General features: G+C 37.2%; 2 protein-coding genes across 2 annotated transcripts; one reads left to right on the top strand and one right to left on the bottom strand.

The window, feature by feature from the left end:
- The first annotated feature begins 1,135 nt into the window (after positions 1 to 1,135).
- On the top strand, positions 1,136 to 3,017 carry LOC104115971 (probable aspartic proteinase GIP2). The gene is made up of 2 exons (XM_009626718.4): positions 1,136 to 1,609; positions 2,074 to 3,017. Exons 1-2 carry the CDS (start codon positions 1,144 to 1,146, stop codon positions 2,916 to 2,918), a joined length of 1,311 nt encoding a protein of 436 aa, XP_009625013.3. The 5' UTR covers positions 1,136 to 1,143; the 3' UTR covers positions 2,919 to 3,017.
- A 480-nt stretch (positions 3,018 to 3,497) lies between these two features.
- LOC104115970 (malate dehydrogenase, glyoxysomal-like) lies at positions 3,498 to 10,306 on the bottom strand. Its single transcript, XM_009626717.4, has 9 exons — positions 10,004 to 10,306; positions 9,016 to 9,231; positions 6,298 to 6,612; positions 5,370 to 5,459; positions 5,197 to 5,280; positions 4,378 to 4,413; positions 4,183 to 4,272; positions 3,961 to 4,055; positions 3,498 to 3,858 (listed from the first exon to the last, which is right to left on the bottom strand). The coding sequence occupies exons 1-9, from the start codon at positions 10,079 to 10,081 to the stop codon at positions 3,786 to 3,788; spliced, it is 1,077 nt and encodes a 358-aa protein (XP_009625012.1). The 5' UTR covers positions 10,082 to 10,306; the 3' UTR covers positions 3,498 to 3,785.
- Between the last annotated feature and the right edge of the window lie 6,168 nt (positions 10,307 to 16,474).

Raw genomic sequence — 16,474 nt, 5'->3', positions numbered from 1 at the left:
CGAAGACTATTAAATTGATCGATGGTACTGATAACAATAATTCAAACCAAAAGAAGGGGAGAAGAAAAACTTCCATGTGAAGTGCGGTTAATCTCTTATATTTAAAATATTAGATACTTCATCCGATCCATAATAAGTGACTATTTTATTTTTTATTTTGATCCAAAATAAGTGTTGATTTACATAATCAAGAAGGAATTAATTTTATTTTTTCAAAATTTGTCTTATCTAATCTGTCAATGTAACAATTAATTAAGATTAATTTAGTGAATACATTTTTTTTTTACGAGTTCGTATTTCCTTATTGAATATGCCAAAAGAAAAATGGTCAATTGTTATAAATAGTAGGAATTATTAATTTTCGCGAATTAGATGACAAGGAACAAAGAAACTAGTCGAAATAGTCAAGAAAGGGGACCGTTTGTGAAAGAAGTGGAAAAGAAGCCTCAATTGCTAATCCTGTCTAGTTATACATGTGAGAATTAATTATTTCAAAGCAGTGTGATTTTTTAAAATTTCTTTTGCTTGAATAATACCCTTCGTTCACTTTTACTTGTCCAGTATTCTAAAAATAGATTTTTACTTTTATTTATCACTTTTTGTATATCAAGATAAGACATTTTAAATTATTTTTTCAAATTTATTATAAATATACATTAATTAATATGGGTATCATGATAAATTAGACACTTTATTTATTATTTTTTAAGAGGTGTGCAAAATCAATAATGTAGTACAAGTAAAAGTGAGAATATAAACTTTGATGATTTAAAACCTAAGCAATCAATTATTGGGCACTGAAAGAAGGAAATTAGCTTTTGTTTAAAAAATTGAAGCATGTAGTAATAAATGATGTATCTTGTCTTTATGAAATTTCATTGCTCTTCCAACGGGAAATGCCATGGATTGGCCCATGTGAAATACCGAGTCCACAAGTTGAGAACAAAATACAAGAGATGTTTTTAAACAATTTGAGATGAATCATTCTGGTATTAAACGGTCAAAAATGCCACCTACTTCCCGAGTGCGCTCACCACTTCACCACTTTTAAAAATCATATAGCTATAAATACATTGCCTATTGAAACCAAGATTTCACATAAAATCATTTGCTTATTTTCCTTTATCATCAAATTTCCATATTATGATGTCGTACTCCATCTACTACTCTCTCTTTCCATTTTATTGCTTTCTTCTCATAATAATATCCACTAATTGCCTAGCTAAAACCACTTTTCATCCTAAAACTCTATTTCTTGCAGTGAAAAAAGACCCCTCCAGCCTACAATACATAACTGAAATTCAACAAAGAACACCTTTGGTTCCCCTTAAACTCGCTATCCATCTTGCTGGTGATAGCCTATGGGTTGATTGTGAAAATGGTTACAAAAGCTCAACTTACAAGCCATCTCGTTGCAAGTCAAAACAATGCAAACTAGCTAGCACCACACAATGTGGAGAATGTCTTCTGGGATTTGTACAACGTGGTCCGGGATGTAACAAAGATGCATGCTATAACCATGTTGAAAACCCGCTTGTTGAAATCTTAACAAGTGGAGAAATCGCCGATGATGTTTTGTCAATCCAATCCATTAACGAATCTTTTCCAGGTATAAGGACGGAACTATATATTTAATGAAGGATGTTCACTTGAATTTTCTGCTTTAAAATTTTATATTTAGCAAGATAATAACATACTTTTTGTGTGTGTTGTGTGTATATTATCTAATGTTCTTGACATAAATGAAGTGGTAAAGATAGTTTACAGATAGCTTTAGGGTGCAAGAATGCACCCAGGGTGTAGTGTTCTTATATATATTCGGAAGGATATAAATTATATGTAGTGATGGTAAAAAATACTCTTTTATATCAGTGTAGTTTAACCTATAATAGCAAGTTAATGATCATTTGTATCAACTAATTAACAATATATTACATGTTTATCATAAATATTTACTTCCTATTATCTTATAAATGACATAATTATGTAAATAATGTTTACACCGTAGTACGTATAGGACTTGAACTCTCTTTTGAATCCTCTTGTTAAAACTTCTGACCTATTGTTTTCCAGGCCCTGTTGCAACCATTCCAAAGTTTATATTCAGCTGCGCAGGATCATATGTAACTCAAGATCTCGGTAAAGATGTTAAAGGAACGGTTGGTTTTGGACACCAAAGTGCGGTATCAGTTCCTGCTCAATTTGCATCAGCTTTTAAATTCAGCCGAAAATTTGCCATTTGCTTGAGCTCATCAACTGAACGAAATGGTATAATCTTCATTGGAAACAGCCCTTATTTGCTTAATAGTGCCATTGATGCCTCACGAGATCTTATTTATACTCCCATACTTACCAGCCCCTATGACATTGTGCGAGATAAAAAGTCCTCTGAGTACTATATAAAAGTTTCATCCATTAGCATCAATGGTAAAAATGTGCCACTTAATAAAACATTACTCTCATTGAAAAATGGATTTGGCACGAGTATTAGCACGGCTGTACCTTATACTATAATGTTGCCTTCTATTTACAATGCCATAACAAAAGCCTTTGTTAATGAGATGCCAAAAGAGGTTAGATCTGTCCCTCCAGTTGAACCCTTTACAACTTGCTTTAACTCAAGAGATATTGGTATATCACGCCTTGGCTTCAATGCTCCTGAAATCAACGTCGCTCTCGACAAGAAAAATGTGAATTGGAGAATTACTGGAGCGAACTCATTGGTAAAAGTTAACGAGGATGTCATATGTCTAGCCTTTGTGGAACGACGTACTCGAGATTGGGGACAAGGAATTGTCATTGGTGCGTATCAAATGCAGGACAACCTCGTCGAATTTGATCTTTCGAGAAGAAGAATAGGTTTCAGTAACTCGCTCTTCTTCCGCCAAACCATGTGCTCAAACCAGAACTACACTTAGCTTGGCTCGGTGACTGCTAGCTTCTTTTTCATGAAATAATGCAACAGTATGAAGGATTACTTGAAATTGCTCAAAAATTAGACTTCAGTCTTTGTTGTGGCTTTTTGAATTTCTCATTTCAACTAACAAGTTTGAAAATAGAAATAATAATAAATAGTACTCCCTCTGATCCAAAAAGATTGGCACTACTTTCTTCTTTATAAAAGTTTCTCTTTATTAAAGTTTGTGTCTAAGTAAACTGAGGGAGTAATAATATCTGATGTTACTTCAGATTTGTTTTTAATCTTTTCAGTACTTTGCTTCTAGGCCACTATATGCACTACCAATTCTGGAATAAAAATGGACAGCTGATAGCTTTGAACTCTACTGCATTATAGTGTCTTATGTTCTTTGCTGCAACAGCTTTATCAAAATCCGTATATCAAATCTGTTTAGTAGGGTTACAAGTGCATTCTACAAAGACAATGTGCATTACTAACTAGCTTTGGTCGAGAAAATTATTATTATACTAAAACTAATAGGAAAGAGTGTTGAAACATGGTACTATGGGTTGATAATGAGGATAATGGTTTCGACAAATAAGACAAAAGATACTCGAGACTTTTAATATCTATACTGTCAAAAAGTCCATAACGAACCTTCCTTCAAAGATGTAAGACTTTGCAAGTCTAAGATGAACTGGGGACTTATTATTTTACATGACCAGATACTACATTTATTTTCTGCACCAAAGCAATCAATCTATAGAAAAGTAGAACAGGATGTGCCCTTCAATACAACAAAGAAACTACTCTTATTTTCTGGAACTGCGGATTTGAGATATATGGCCACATAAAAGCATCTTTTGGAAGTCATTTAGCTGTCTGCTCATTTCTTTACAAAGGCGACACCCTTCTGAATACTTGTTGCCAGCTCTTTCTTTGCCTTCTCAAGCCCAGTCCTGCAAAATTCAGTAGTTGAGAAAATTCTAACCAGTTTTTTAATGAATAACATCACAATTACACGGCAGTAATTTCAAAAGGTGATTGATCAGAATACTAACCTCTCGTATTCATTTAGGGGACCAAGAGGGTATATTTCTTCAACTCCGTTACGGCCAAGCCGTACTTTTGATGCGAAAAATGGAAGCTCAGTCACCTAGAAAGATGATTAACCATTACTAACTGTCATGAAAACCCGAGGTTTCTGTATCCACGACAATGTCATGAGATGTAAACAAATACATGCTGTAGAGAAAATTTAGCAGAAGATCTAATATACATGCCTGAGAAGACACAAAGGCACATTCTACAATGCCAGCATCTCCTCTCAATCCATGCAAACATGCGTCAGCAAATTTAACCGCAGCATATGCCTGTAATGTTAGGACAAACTTATGATTTGGCATCACCGTGGATGATATGAACTGTCAACTGTAATAAAAGGGAAAATTAAATAAAGAGTGCAAAGTTGCTCTAACCATAGAGAGAGTTGCCGAACCAGTACCAGCTTTTGCCTGCAAAAATGAGCACCATGTCCATTCAGCAAAAGATGAATTCCACCAATGGGGTTAGCTTAGTCAGTAATTTGTGGTGTTATGACAGCAATATAAACCATGACCAATACCATCCAGAAATTTTCCTTGTTTACAAGAGGAGAGTAGCAAGGAAAAGGGAGGATGATGGAGAGAGAAGATAAATCAATCCAGGAGAGAGACCACAGCTTATGGCAATGGAGCTGAGATATGATGCTGGACAGGCTAGCACTGCATATTAGAAGTGGAAGATAAGGACTGTCCCTTGTCAATATATACTACTGTGAGAGGAGGAAGTGAGAGTAATGCAATCGTTCAGAGTAAGGACTGAAACCCCCTCTAGGTTGTAATTGTGACATCTAAAAGTGCAGTGTCAGGAAACACATGGCTGAACATTCTTAGAAAGGGTGAAGTAAGTTTATCAAAAACTGCTTTTGTCGGTGAAGGCAAAAGACAATATGGGTAAAAATATGGTTTCAGAGATGATGGGCCAACATGTAATATGGACCAGTTCATGAAATAGTACTCTCTGCCTGCCCAAAGATCAGGGCAAGTTTTCAATGAATATCTGAAGTCAAACAAACCTCTACCAGTAGAAAGTCTATGATAAGTCAAATATAAATAACAAAAACATTATGCAATAAGGTTTATGAAGAACAAAAACATTACAGGACAAGCATCGTGCCAAGTACCAACCAGGCACAATAAATGTTTCACTTTAATAAGCAAAAAGACTAATTTAACAAACCTTCAATTTTATCTTACCTCAACAACCTCCGTTCCACCATTTTGTATACGAGATGTTAAGTATTCAGTTTCCTCTGGGGTAAAAGAACAAGAAGGCTTAACCTGAATAACATTAGATAAGTGAAAAGAAATTCTAGGTTACTAAGATCCTGTGAACCAGGTAAAATCAGTTTGAACAAAGTTTGCCAAACCTGGGAAAGAAGAGGTAGAATTGTAACCCCAGCATGGCCCCCCACAACTGGAACATCCACTTCCCTAGGATCAAGCCCCAAAACTTCAGCCTTCATGACATGAAACAGATTAGATCAGGCAGATGATCGACATCAAATGTCAAAGCACAACTGAAAGAGTGTTCAGTTGGTAAGCACAGTTGCACACAACCATCAATGTCATTTTTGTGAGTATTCTTGAGACTATAACAATATAATGTTAAGCATTGTTCAGGTATATATCTTTCACATTGATTATACCAGGATCAGATGCCTGATATATGAGTCTCAGACCAGGAATATACTACATTACCTCCGAGTCCTTGTAATCTATTTATTCTTGTACACAAGGTCAATAATGCAACAGGTCTGTGAAGCATAAAAAGAAGCAGTATATGGTGCTACTAGAGTTTTAAAATGAACAAGGTTAAAATCAGTTGTACTCCAGACAGTAACAATAGTACTTCATCAAAATTTTCTAGGTTTGGCCTAGTACAGGTATTAAGAGTAACAGTGAAATTACAATGTATTTACGAGGAAAATTGATCTAAAATAGATATAAAGTTGACTTTTCGATAAGTTTGATTTACAAGATTAAAGAAGGGTGTCCATTAGCATTTGAGCAGGTAAGATATACAAGAGAAAATGAACAGCGGATGAATTTTTCATTCAGGAATTTGGACATCATTTTGGGAATGATCAAAAACAATTTGCTGGATGGAGCTAATAACATGGCTCTACCAATTTTTGGCCCAAATAGGCAGTCAAGAAAAGCAGAGGTAATCTGCTAATGATTGGTTCACTTGTGTATCCGCTTCTATCTTTTTAAGCATTGAGTAGCTACTCTGCTCAAAGGGAAGTGGAAGGAGGTAAAATGCGGAAAAGAAACAGTTTAGAAAGCTTTGAATACCACAAATGTATTGGCTCTGACAATGTCAAGCATAGTCACACCCAAAAGTCTCCTGGGATCAAAGGTGCTAGCCTTCTTGAAAACCTCTGCAGCAATCGGTACTGTAGAGTTTACAGGATTACTAATTATGTTAATAATGGCCTTAGGGCAGCACTTGGCAATTCCTTCACATAAAGTCCTCACAATTCCTGCATTGATGTTGAAAAGATCATCTCTTGTCATGCCTGGTTTTCTAGGAACACCAGCAGGGATTATTACAAGGTCCATGCCAGTGAGAGCATCTTCCAATTGTTGAGGCCCTAGAAAACCACGTACCTGGAAATCAACATACTTAAGTTAATTGTTTAAAGACATTATAATATCCCTTGTCATAGCTAGAAAAGAACACAACATTATAGTATGGGCTATATCTCAGACGTAAGCAAGTATCTAGACTTGCAACGCAGAACAGTGTTGTAAAGGGCGACGTTGGGGTTCGTCTTCGTTTAAGTTTGGGCAGTAGCGAAGCTAGGAATTTTTCCAAGGGTATTCAAATTAGAAAGAAGTGAAAAAAAATTCCCAACAAAGGGTGTTCAATATGTATTATATACCTCTAAAACGTAATATTTTACCTATATACACAGTGCAATTTTTCGACGACTTGTGACCATGTGGCTTCGCCACTGAGTTTGGGTCTACATGCCCGAAGACAGCCATTGGGGACAAAAAGGCCACTAGCTAACGCCCCTCTTATTCGCATATTAGCATCAATTTGACTTTCGATGTTTAATCGTCCAATCAATTTTCTGTTTGCTATGTTAGTTTTCTCTCTTCTAACATCTCAGCAGATTATTTGATTTTTCACCATATATTTTGGTTGATCTAGAAATCACTTTATTGAGTCCTACCTAGAAGCTCAAAACTTTTTAGTAATTTCAGATTAATCTACCTCAGAAGACTTTGAAAGGATGCTTCTGCTTAATGCAATAGGCTGGTAAGGCTTAATAACAGTCAATCAACTATGCCTTTATCCCACAAGTGTTACAAAGAAGCCTCTATCCCAAATTAGTGGAGATTGGCTATAAAAACTTCTTGTTCATTCTGCTCAATTTAGGTACATTGCACTCCAATACTCCCTCTGTCTCATATTAACAGTCGTGGTTACTAAAAATAGTTGTCTCAAATTATTTGTCATTTTAGAAGTTCAAGACAAAATTGATTATTTTTTCCTGTTTTACCCTTAATAATAGTTCTTGAAGATGGAAATAATACATAAATAGAATAAATATTCAATGAAGAGAAATTACTTAAGACATAAATAAGGGTAGAATAGTCCAATCTCTTTCCTAATTAATATTTCTTAAGGGGCGTGTAAAAGGGAAACACGACACATAATAAGAGACAGAGGGAGTACTAAATAATTAGCCTTTTGATGCAAAGTAGGATTTCTCTAAAGCTAAAAGTTCAAATCTCCTTATTTTAGTTCACAAATATAAGTCTTAACCATAGCAAAAAGATTTCTGACAAACAAAGGATCTACTATGAGTGTAAACCTTACCACTAACCATTATTCCAACTAGTTCATATCGCCTACATGAATCCTTTACTTTCCTATGTTTTATTTCTTAATAGAGTCTACTATTCGCTTCTGAAAGATTGTATGTCTTTTTGGACAAGTTCTCTCTATATGATTTTAGGTCTACCTTGTATCCTTTTACCGTCTTCTATCATATTATTGCACCTATGAACCGGTGCATCTGGAGATCTACATATAACATACTAAACATCTTAAGAGACCACTCTCATTTTTTTGATAAAGGAGACCACCTCTCATTTTGTCCATTGAAAAGGGCAGCCCGGTGCACAAAGCATCCTGCGTTCATGCAGGGTCCGGGGAAGGGCCACACCGAAAGGGGTGTGATGTAGGCAGCCTACCCTGATGCAAGCATCAATGGCTAATTCAACGGCTTGAACCCTTGACCTATAGGTCACACGGAGATATCTTTACCATTGCTCCAAGGCTCCCCTTCCATTATATATGCTAAATTATACCCTTTGATGAGATATGATCATCTCTGATTTTGTCCAACCTTGTATAGTCATACATCCATTGTAACAATCGCACTTTTACGAATTCATCTTGTGGATATGTAGGCCGTTAGAAACCCCACATTCACTTCCAATAACATTGCTAATCTCTTAACTGCACTATAAAACGTACTTATTAGTTTATGTCTACAGGTTATCTCCCTAATTCCTATTGTATAACACGAAAATAGCAATCTCCATTTCAGTCATCATATTTTTATTCTACGTGCTATATCTTCATCTACAATGTCATTCTTTTGGAAGATTGACTCTAAACATTAGAATTATCTGAATTTAGGCACCACAATCCTGTCTAATCTCACTCCATTCATTTTGTTTCTCCAATTCATCAACTGTCTTTATATTCAAGCTGCTTCACTTGTATCTCATAATGGCTAGGATTTTTTTCTGCACGCAACAAGTATTAATGCAATTACAATAGTTATATAATCTTTGTTATCAACTTTGCTATCATCTCTTTTGATAACTCTATTTTCTTTAACTAGTCTAATTCTTCACTCCATGCTTCACTTCACAGTAAAGTTTTCACATTTATTGAAAATAAAATAATAATGAAACGTATACTAGTATATGCTTAAACATCCGGCACTTCCTTTTTACAAAAAGAAGGTGAATAGGGAGAGAAATTACCACAGCACCAGTGTCCATGTGGCTAATATCAGCAGTTACACCAGGAGTATTAGCAACATCATAGAGATGCAAAACCGACACCAGTGGATTCATTTTCATAAGCATAGCAAGTGGCTGACCAATACCTCCTGCAGCACCCAAGATCGCGACTTTGAATCCCGGAGAACCCCCTTTCGCCCTGCAATTAGCTCGGCTCAAACCCACACCTCCCTCCATCTTAAGCCCCAAATGCACGTATGTTTTAAACACACAACAAAATCAGTATGTATGATTAATTGAAAATTCCGAGTGCAAAAACATACTAAGAATTAGTAGTAAATGAATCAAGAAAGCAACATAGAGATCACCTAATGTGTTAAAAATATAAACTTACATTCCTGCGATTCTATTTTATATGGCATTCTTTCCTTATTAATTGAAAATTCCGAGTGCAAAAACATACTAAGAATTAGTAGTAAATGAATCAAGAAAGCAACATAGAGATCACCTAATGTGTTAAAAATATAAACTTACATTCCTGCGATTCTATTTTATATGGCATTCTTTCCTTATTAATTGAAAATTCCGAGTGCAAAAACATACTAAGAATTAGTAGTAAATGAATTAAGAAAGCAACATAGAGATCACCTAATGTGTTAAAAATATAAACTTACATTCCCGCGATTCTATTTTATATGGCATTCTTTCCTTCTAATTGTTTTTAAAAAATGACCCTTTTTAAAAACAAAATTGAAAACTATGAACTTTAAACTTTTTCATGATATGTTTACCACCAAAAGTTGTAAGGATACATTTTGTACGAGTTAAATCCTTTTTTCTTAAGAAAAGTAGAGAAGAGTAAGTTAAAAGTAAGAACGAATTCAATGGTATTTTGCTATTTAAGTCTGGATCCGTTTCGCCACTACTACTACTACTACTAATTGATTAATTCTAAAGGAATGCAAAAGTGGAATAGGAAAGGGAAGAGAATAAAGAGAAAAATAGAAACCTGATGAGAAGAAGGAGAAGGGTAAAGGTGAGCTGAGATGGTGGCGATTCGTCGATAGGTCTCTGCACCGTTCTGCATATTCTAAGACTTGGGCTTGACAATTTGTGTGTTCGAATTATGATGAGAAAGAGAAATAGTAGAAATCAAGGGGTGTAACGTACGTAATTGAATTTAGTTTCCAACAGAAGGAATGATTTATAAGTAGTGCAGAAAAGAGGTGGTGGTTGAGATGAAGACCGAAAGATGACGACACGCTTCATTGAGATGCGTGACATTGGATTTATTTCTGAGCCCAGCCCCAGCCTGCCTAACAGCTTGTTTCCAAACAATGATTCATAGTTTCATACCTATGTATTGTATGGACGTATAATTTTTGTTTTGATTTTTGCTTAAATTCTATTGTAGCGTATTGATTTTGTGTTATCTTATTATTATTTTATTTTTTTCACTTATTTTTTATTTTTTATTATTAAATAATTATGTTTTATTCTTTATTCTAACTTTTTTATATAATATAATTATATTCGTACTTTATTTTTTATTATAATATTGTAAATTTATTTTCCGTATTGCTGGTCATGACATTATAAAATAACGACAAACGATATAATATATTCAAACATTATATTCATCAAAATAATATAATATAATATAATACAATACACTACACAATAAAATAATATGTAACAATCCTTCAAACAAGTTGTAAAGTTTTATCTCTTCTTCTATGAATCGTTTTTTGGTAATGGGTTCGGTCTATTTTTTAATTTATGTACTGCAGTTTGTTTTAATAGAGTGAGTCATTATTAACTTGCTCTTCCTCGCTGGATCTTATCCTACCAAATTAACAATAAAAATGATAATTTCTTATGATAAAGAATTAATATTTCTCGAAAGCCATCCGTAGCAAATTCCGAAGCTGATCATTTATCCCTTTTTAGTTTATAAGATGTCAGTCCATAAACTTATACTTCTTGATTAAAAAAGTTTGATCACCTAAATTTAAGATTAAGGGCGAAAATTCGTTCTCGCCTCGGTGGAAATAATTGAATTAGTTAAGATGCAAGACGTAATTCTTTATTGGGAAGATTTAAAAAGTGCCAAACATTTCTTGTAAGATCCATGTTCTAATTAATTTGACCCCGGGACGGCTCAACCCCAAGGGAACTAAAGCCAAGGCTTTAGGCTCCAAAAAATAGAGGGCCCCAAATATTATTCATATTATATATAACAAGTATATTTTAAATAATTACTCTTATAATTCTTTATAACAGTAAGTAAATTCTTTGATCAACCATTTGCTATATTAATAATCATTATGGCATAGTCTAAACATTATGCTATTTTCGGAGCAAATTTAGTTTAGCTATAACAAATGAATGACATGCACTTAAATGACTTCCTCCTTCATTCTTCTTATTCTCTTCAACTTAGATTAACTTTTATTTTACAATAGCTTCTTATATCATGAGCTAATTAGTTCCATATTGATTTTTGGACTTATTTTGTAACAAAAGTATTACGAAAAAACTATTCAAGTAGAAGAAAATACTCTAATTGATATACTCAATGAAATAAAATATTTAATTCTTCTTTCGCATGCCTATTTAATATTGTTCATAGAAAAATAAAGACATTTTCCCCACGAAAAGATATTTTTCGAAAGTAAAATTAATAAAACTTTACCTAAAATCAACAATATCTCAAGAAATAATTAAATAAAATAAGTATATTATTAATTAGGAAGAAAATATTAGAAGAACTTGATTGTAAAATATAATTAACATATTTGCCTCCAAAGACCTCTAATAACGATTCAGCTTTAGCCCCGTACTCCATCCGGCCGCCGCTTATTTTGACCCAAACTAATTCTTTTGTTTTGCGAGATCTAAATTCTTTGACACCTCCAATTGTAATACAGGAAATATTTATATTTCTGCAATTTGTTTTTTCTTTTGTTTGTTTGTGAATAAAGCATTTGTCGAAATTGTAGACATTCCCAATAGACATAGGGCGTAACTCTTTCTATATTTTTTATTATGACTTGAGAAAATATGAATTTTACTTTGTATACAGTCAAAATGAATCTCAGCCTTGGCATGTCTGGTACGGTTCGAAGGGTGGTGTATCGAAATAAGATTCCGAAGGGGGAACAAACTAACCTAGGGCCCGGGGAGGCCGGTCCGTGTTGAGATCGATATCATAATCAAACTCGAACAAGAATCGAACCATGGCGCGGGTTCGAAGCCAAGATCACGAGTTCGAGCCGAAGTCAAGCTCGACCCAAAATCGAGGATTCTAAGCAAGATCGAGCTCGCAGACAAAAGCCGTTGTGATCCCACTAGAGGGAATCTTGGCAGAAATTATGGAAAAACTGATTTATCATGGGTCTCCCACTGAATGTTTATTTTATTATACTTGGAGCCAAACCCCTTCACTATAAAAGGGCTTGTTTATCATTCTGAGGAGGCATCTTTTTAGAGATTTAGACTATCAAAAATTGTATTATTTCCTCTATAAGGAAAAGTGATCTTTCTAGTTTTTTGGATTGATTCTATTTTGTTAATTCCTAAATTCACTGTTCATAATTGATTCGCCTGGATTACGTTTTCTCTAACCCATATTCATCCTTTTATTTATCCTAGCATTCTATGTTAAGTTGTACCACATATCTTCGGAACTGCGTATAAATTCAACTATATCCATTTTTCGAGTAAACAGTTTGGCGCCCACCGTGGGGCCGAGGATAACAGTGGTCACTTATTTCCGAAAACACCTTCAATTCAGGTTCGACTACGAATAGCCACCGACCGAATGGCTTCACCGACCGATTACGAAGCTGGCCTTCAAGATGAAACCAACAACTTGGCACTACCCGAGATTCGAGCCGAAATATCACTAGATGTCAATTCACAAATTGCTTTGGAAGCAAACCAGCGTTCCGAACCGGAAAGAAGCATTCAGGGCAGTGCTCGATCCGTAGCCCAAGACACCCAAAATCCAGAGGAGATCGGGGTCAGCTTACGCATGATCTTCGAGATGTTGCAAGCCCAGCAATTAGCGATAGCTCGGCTACAGAGCCAAACTCAAGCACAAAGCAGGCCGGTTTCCAATCCACTTCGAGAGGTCCGGCAGGGGTTACTTCGAGAGGTCACCCCCAGAACAGAGCCTGCCATAGTAAAATCTAACGAGCAGGAATCGGAACAAGACAGTAATTAATCAAAAGCAGATCGACAGAGAGCAAAGGTCAAACAGAGACCGATATCGACCGTACATCACCGATCGAGTAAACAATGGTTCAACACGCAGTGCAGTTCGGAACAGTCAAAGAATTGATCGGGGACAAAACTCTCGGGGGCTTATGAGTAAGAGCGGCTTCGACAAATATGTCGAGCCTATAGAAGCACCTCGATTATCGGAATATAACTTCAGTGTGGGCGCATCCGCTCTCGTGTCGGCCATCGGACGCATCGAAGACACTAAATGGCCTCGACCAATGCAAACCAATCCTGCCCAAAGAAATCCCAATCAAACGTGCGAATATCATGGTACCCATGGCCACAGAACGGAAGATTGCAAGCAACTAAGAGAGGAAATAGCTCGCCTATTTAACAAAGGGCATCTTCGGGAGTTTCTGAGTGATAGAGCAAAAAGCCATTTTAGAAGTAGGGATTTCAGCAAGCAGAACGAGCAAGAAGAACCACAGCACGTTATCCACATGATCATCGGCGGCACCGATACCCCCCGGGGACCGATGCTTAAGCGCACTAGAACGTCGGTGGTGAGGGAAAAGCGATCTCAGACTCAAGACTACGCACCCATGGGGACTTTGTCCTTCGATGATGAAGACGCAAAGGGGGTCATCCAACCTCACAATAACGCACTGGTAATATCCGTACTCGTAAATAAAACTAAAATTAAGTGTGTGTTGATCGATCCAGGTAGCTCGGCCAATATCATCCGATTGAAGGTAGTAGAGCAGCTTGGCCTGTAGGATCGGATCGTACCTGCAACTCTGGTCCTAAACGGATTCAATATGGCATGCGAAACCACCAAAGGGGAGATAGCCTTACCAATAAACGTGGCTAGAACTGTCCAGGAAATAAAGTTTCACGTGATCGAAGGCGATATGAGGTATAACGCCCTTTTCGGAAGACCATGGATCCACAACATGAGAGCCGTGCCTTCGACCCTACACTAGGTCCTCAAATTTCCGGCGTCGGGAGATGTCAAAACGGTATACGGAGAGCAACCAGCCGCAAAAGAAATGCTCGCCGTCGACGAAGCCAAACCAATGTCCTCACTTTCGCCGATAAAAGGATCGGGCCCGGAAGGAGAACGGGACACCAAATAGCAATCACAGACAGCGACTTCAATCCAGCCAGACAACCAGAAAGTCGAAGAGGGTGGGGACCAAAGGGTCCCTCGATCTTTCATAATTCCCGATGATTCCGATGCCACAAAATCGACGATCGAGGAGCTAGAGCAAGTCATATTAATCGAGCGCCGGCCCGAGCAAAAGGTATACTTGGGAACGGGGTTGAGCCCTGAACTCAGGAAAAAACTCATTCAATTTCTTATCAATAACATCGATTGTTTCGCCTGGTCCCATTTAGATATAACAGGGATCTCGCCGGACATAATGACGCATCAGCTAAGTTTGGATCATAGGTTCAGACCGGTGAAGCAAAAAAGAAGACCACAGTCCGATAGAAAGAACGCCTTCATAAAAGACGAGGTAACCAAACTTCTCAAAATAGGGTCCATTCGGTAGGTAAAATATCCCGAATGGTTGGCCAACGTAGTTGTAGTCCCTAAAAAAGGAGACAAACTTAGAATGTGTGTGGACTATAAGGATTTGAACAAAACATGCCCCAAAGATTCTTTTCCGTTGCCCAACATCGATAGCATGATCGATGCCATGGCCGGCCACGAGATCCTCACTTTTCTCGATGCCTACTCCGGGTATAATCAAATACAGATGAACCCGGAGGACCAGGAAAAAACCTCATTTGTCACCAAATATGGAACGTATTGTTATAATGTGATGCCCTTCGGGCTAAAAAACGCAGGGGCCATTTACCAACGCCTAGTGAATAAAATATTCGAAGAACAAATAGGAAAATCAATGGAGGTTTATATTGATGACATGTTAGTCAAATCCCTGCGCGCAGAGGACCATTTAATTCATTTGCAGGAAACGTTCGAGATTCTGAGAAAATACAAAATGAAGCTCAACCCTGAAAAATGTGCCTTCGGGGTCGGGTCGGGAAAGTTCCTCGGCTTCATGGTATCACATCGGGGAATAGAGATTAACCCCGATAAAATCAGGGCCGTCGAAGACATCACCATCGTAGACAACGTGAAGGCCGTGCAAAGACTAACGGGTTGGATCGCAACCCTAAGTTGATTCATATCGAGATCGTCCGATCGAAGTCATAAATTTTTTTCTCTACTCAAAAAGAAGAATGATTTTTCTTGGACCCCGGAGTTCCAACAAGCTTTAGAAGAACTAAAACGACATCTATCAAGCGCACCTTTGCTTCACACTCCAAAAATTGATGAGAAACTTTGTTTGTACTTAGCAGTATCGGAAGTCGCCGTAAGCGGTGTCCTAGTTCGAGAAGAGCAAGGTACGCAATTCCCAGTTTATTATACAAGTCGAACCTTGGGAGAGGCGAAAACTAGATATCCGCTCCTAGAAAGGTTGGCGCTTGCACTGATAAGCGCCTCAAGGAAGTTAAGGCCATACTTCCAATGTCACCTCATATGCGTATTGTCTACTTACCCACTTCGTAATATTTTGCACAAACCCGAGTTATCGGGCCGACTGGCCAAATGGGCCGTCGAACTCAGTGGGTACGATATTGAATATCGACCCCGCACAACCATCAAGTCTCAAGTCCTAGCAGACTTCGTGGCCGATTTCACACCAGCCCTCGTACCCGAAGCCGAAAAAGAACTGTTGAAATCAGATACATCATCGGGGGTATGGATCCTTTTTACGGATGGGGCTTCAAACGTAAAGGGGTCCGGGCTGGGCATAGTTTTGAAACCACCCACGGGTGGCATTATTAGATAATCTATTAAAACTATCAGGTTGACTAACAACGAAGCCAAGTACGAAGCCATGATTGTAGGCCTCGAGCTAGCTAGAAATTTGGGAGCAGAAATCATCGAAGCCAACTGCGACTCCTTGCTGGTGGTAAGTCAAGTAAACAAAACTTTCGAAGTTCGAGAAGGTAGAATGTAGAGGTATTTAGATAAACTGCTTATCACTTTGCGCCATTTCAAACAATGGACTTTACGACATGTGCCACGGGAACAGAATAATGAGGCCGACGCACTGGCGAATTTGGGGTCATCGGTCGAGGTAGATGATACATGCTCGGGGAATGTAGTTCAACTTTCGAGATCGGTAATCGAAGAAGGACACACCGAAATAAATTCTACAAGCTTAACCTGGGATTG

Source organism: Nicotiana tomentosiformis, chromosome 2 (assembly GCF_000390325.3).
Source record: "Nicotiana tomentosiformis chromosome 2, ASM39032v3, whole genome shotgun sequence".
NCBI classification, from domain to species: domain Eukaryota; kingdom Viridiplantae; phylum Streptophyta; class Magnoliopsida; order Solanales; family Solanaceae; genus Nicotiana; species Nicotiana tomentosiformis.
The sequence above is the reverse complement of the archived record's forward strand: the minus strand, read 5'-3'. Positions and strand labels throughout refer to the sequence as shown.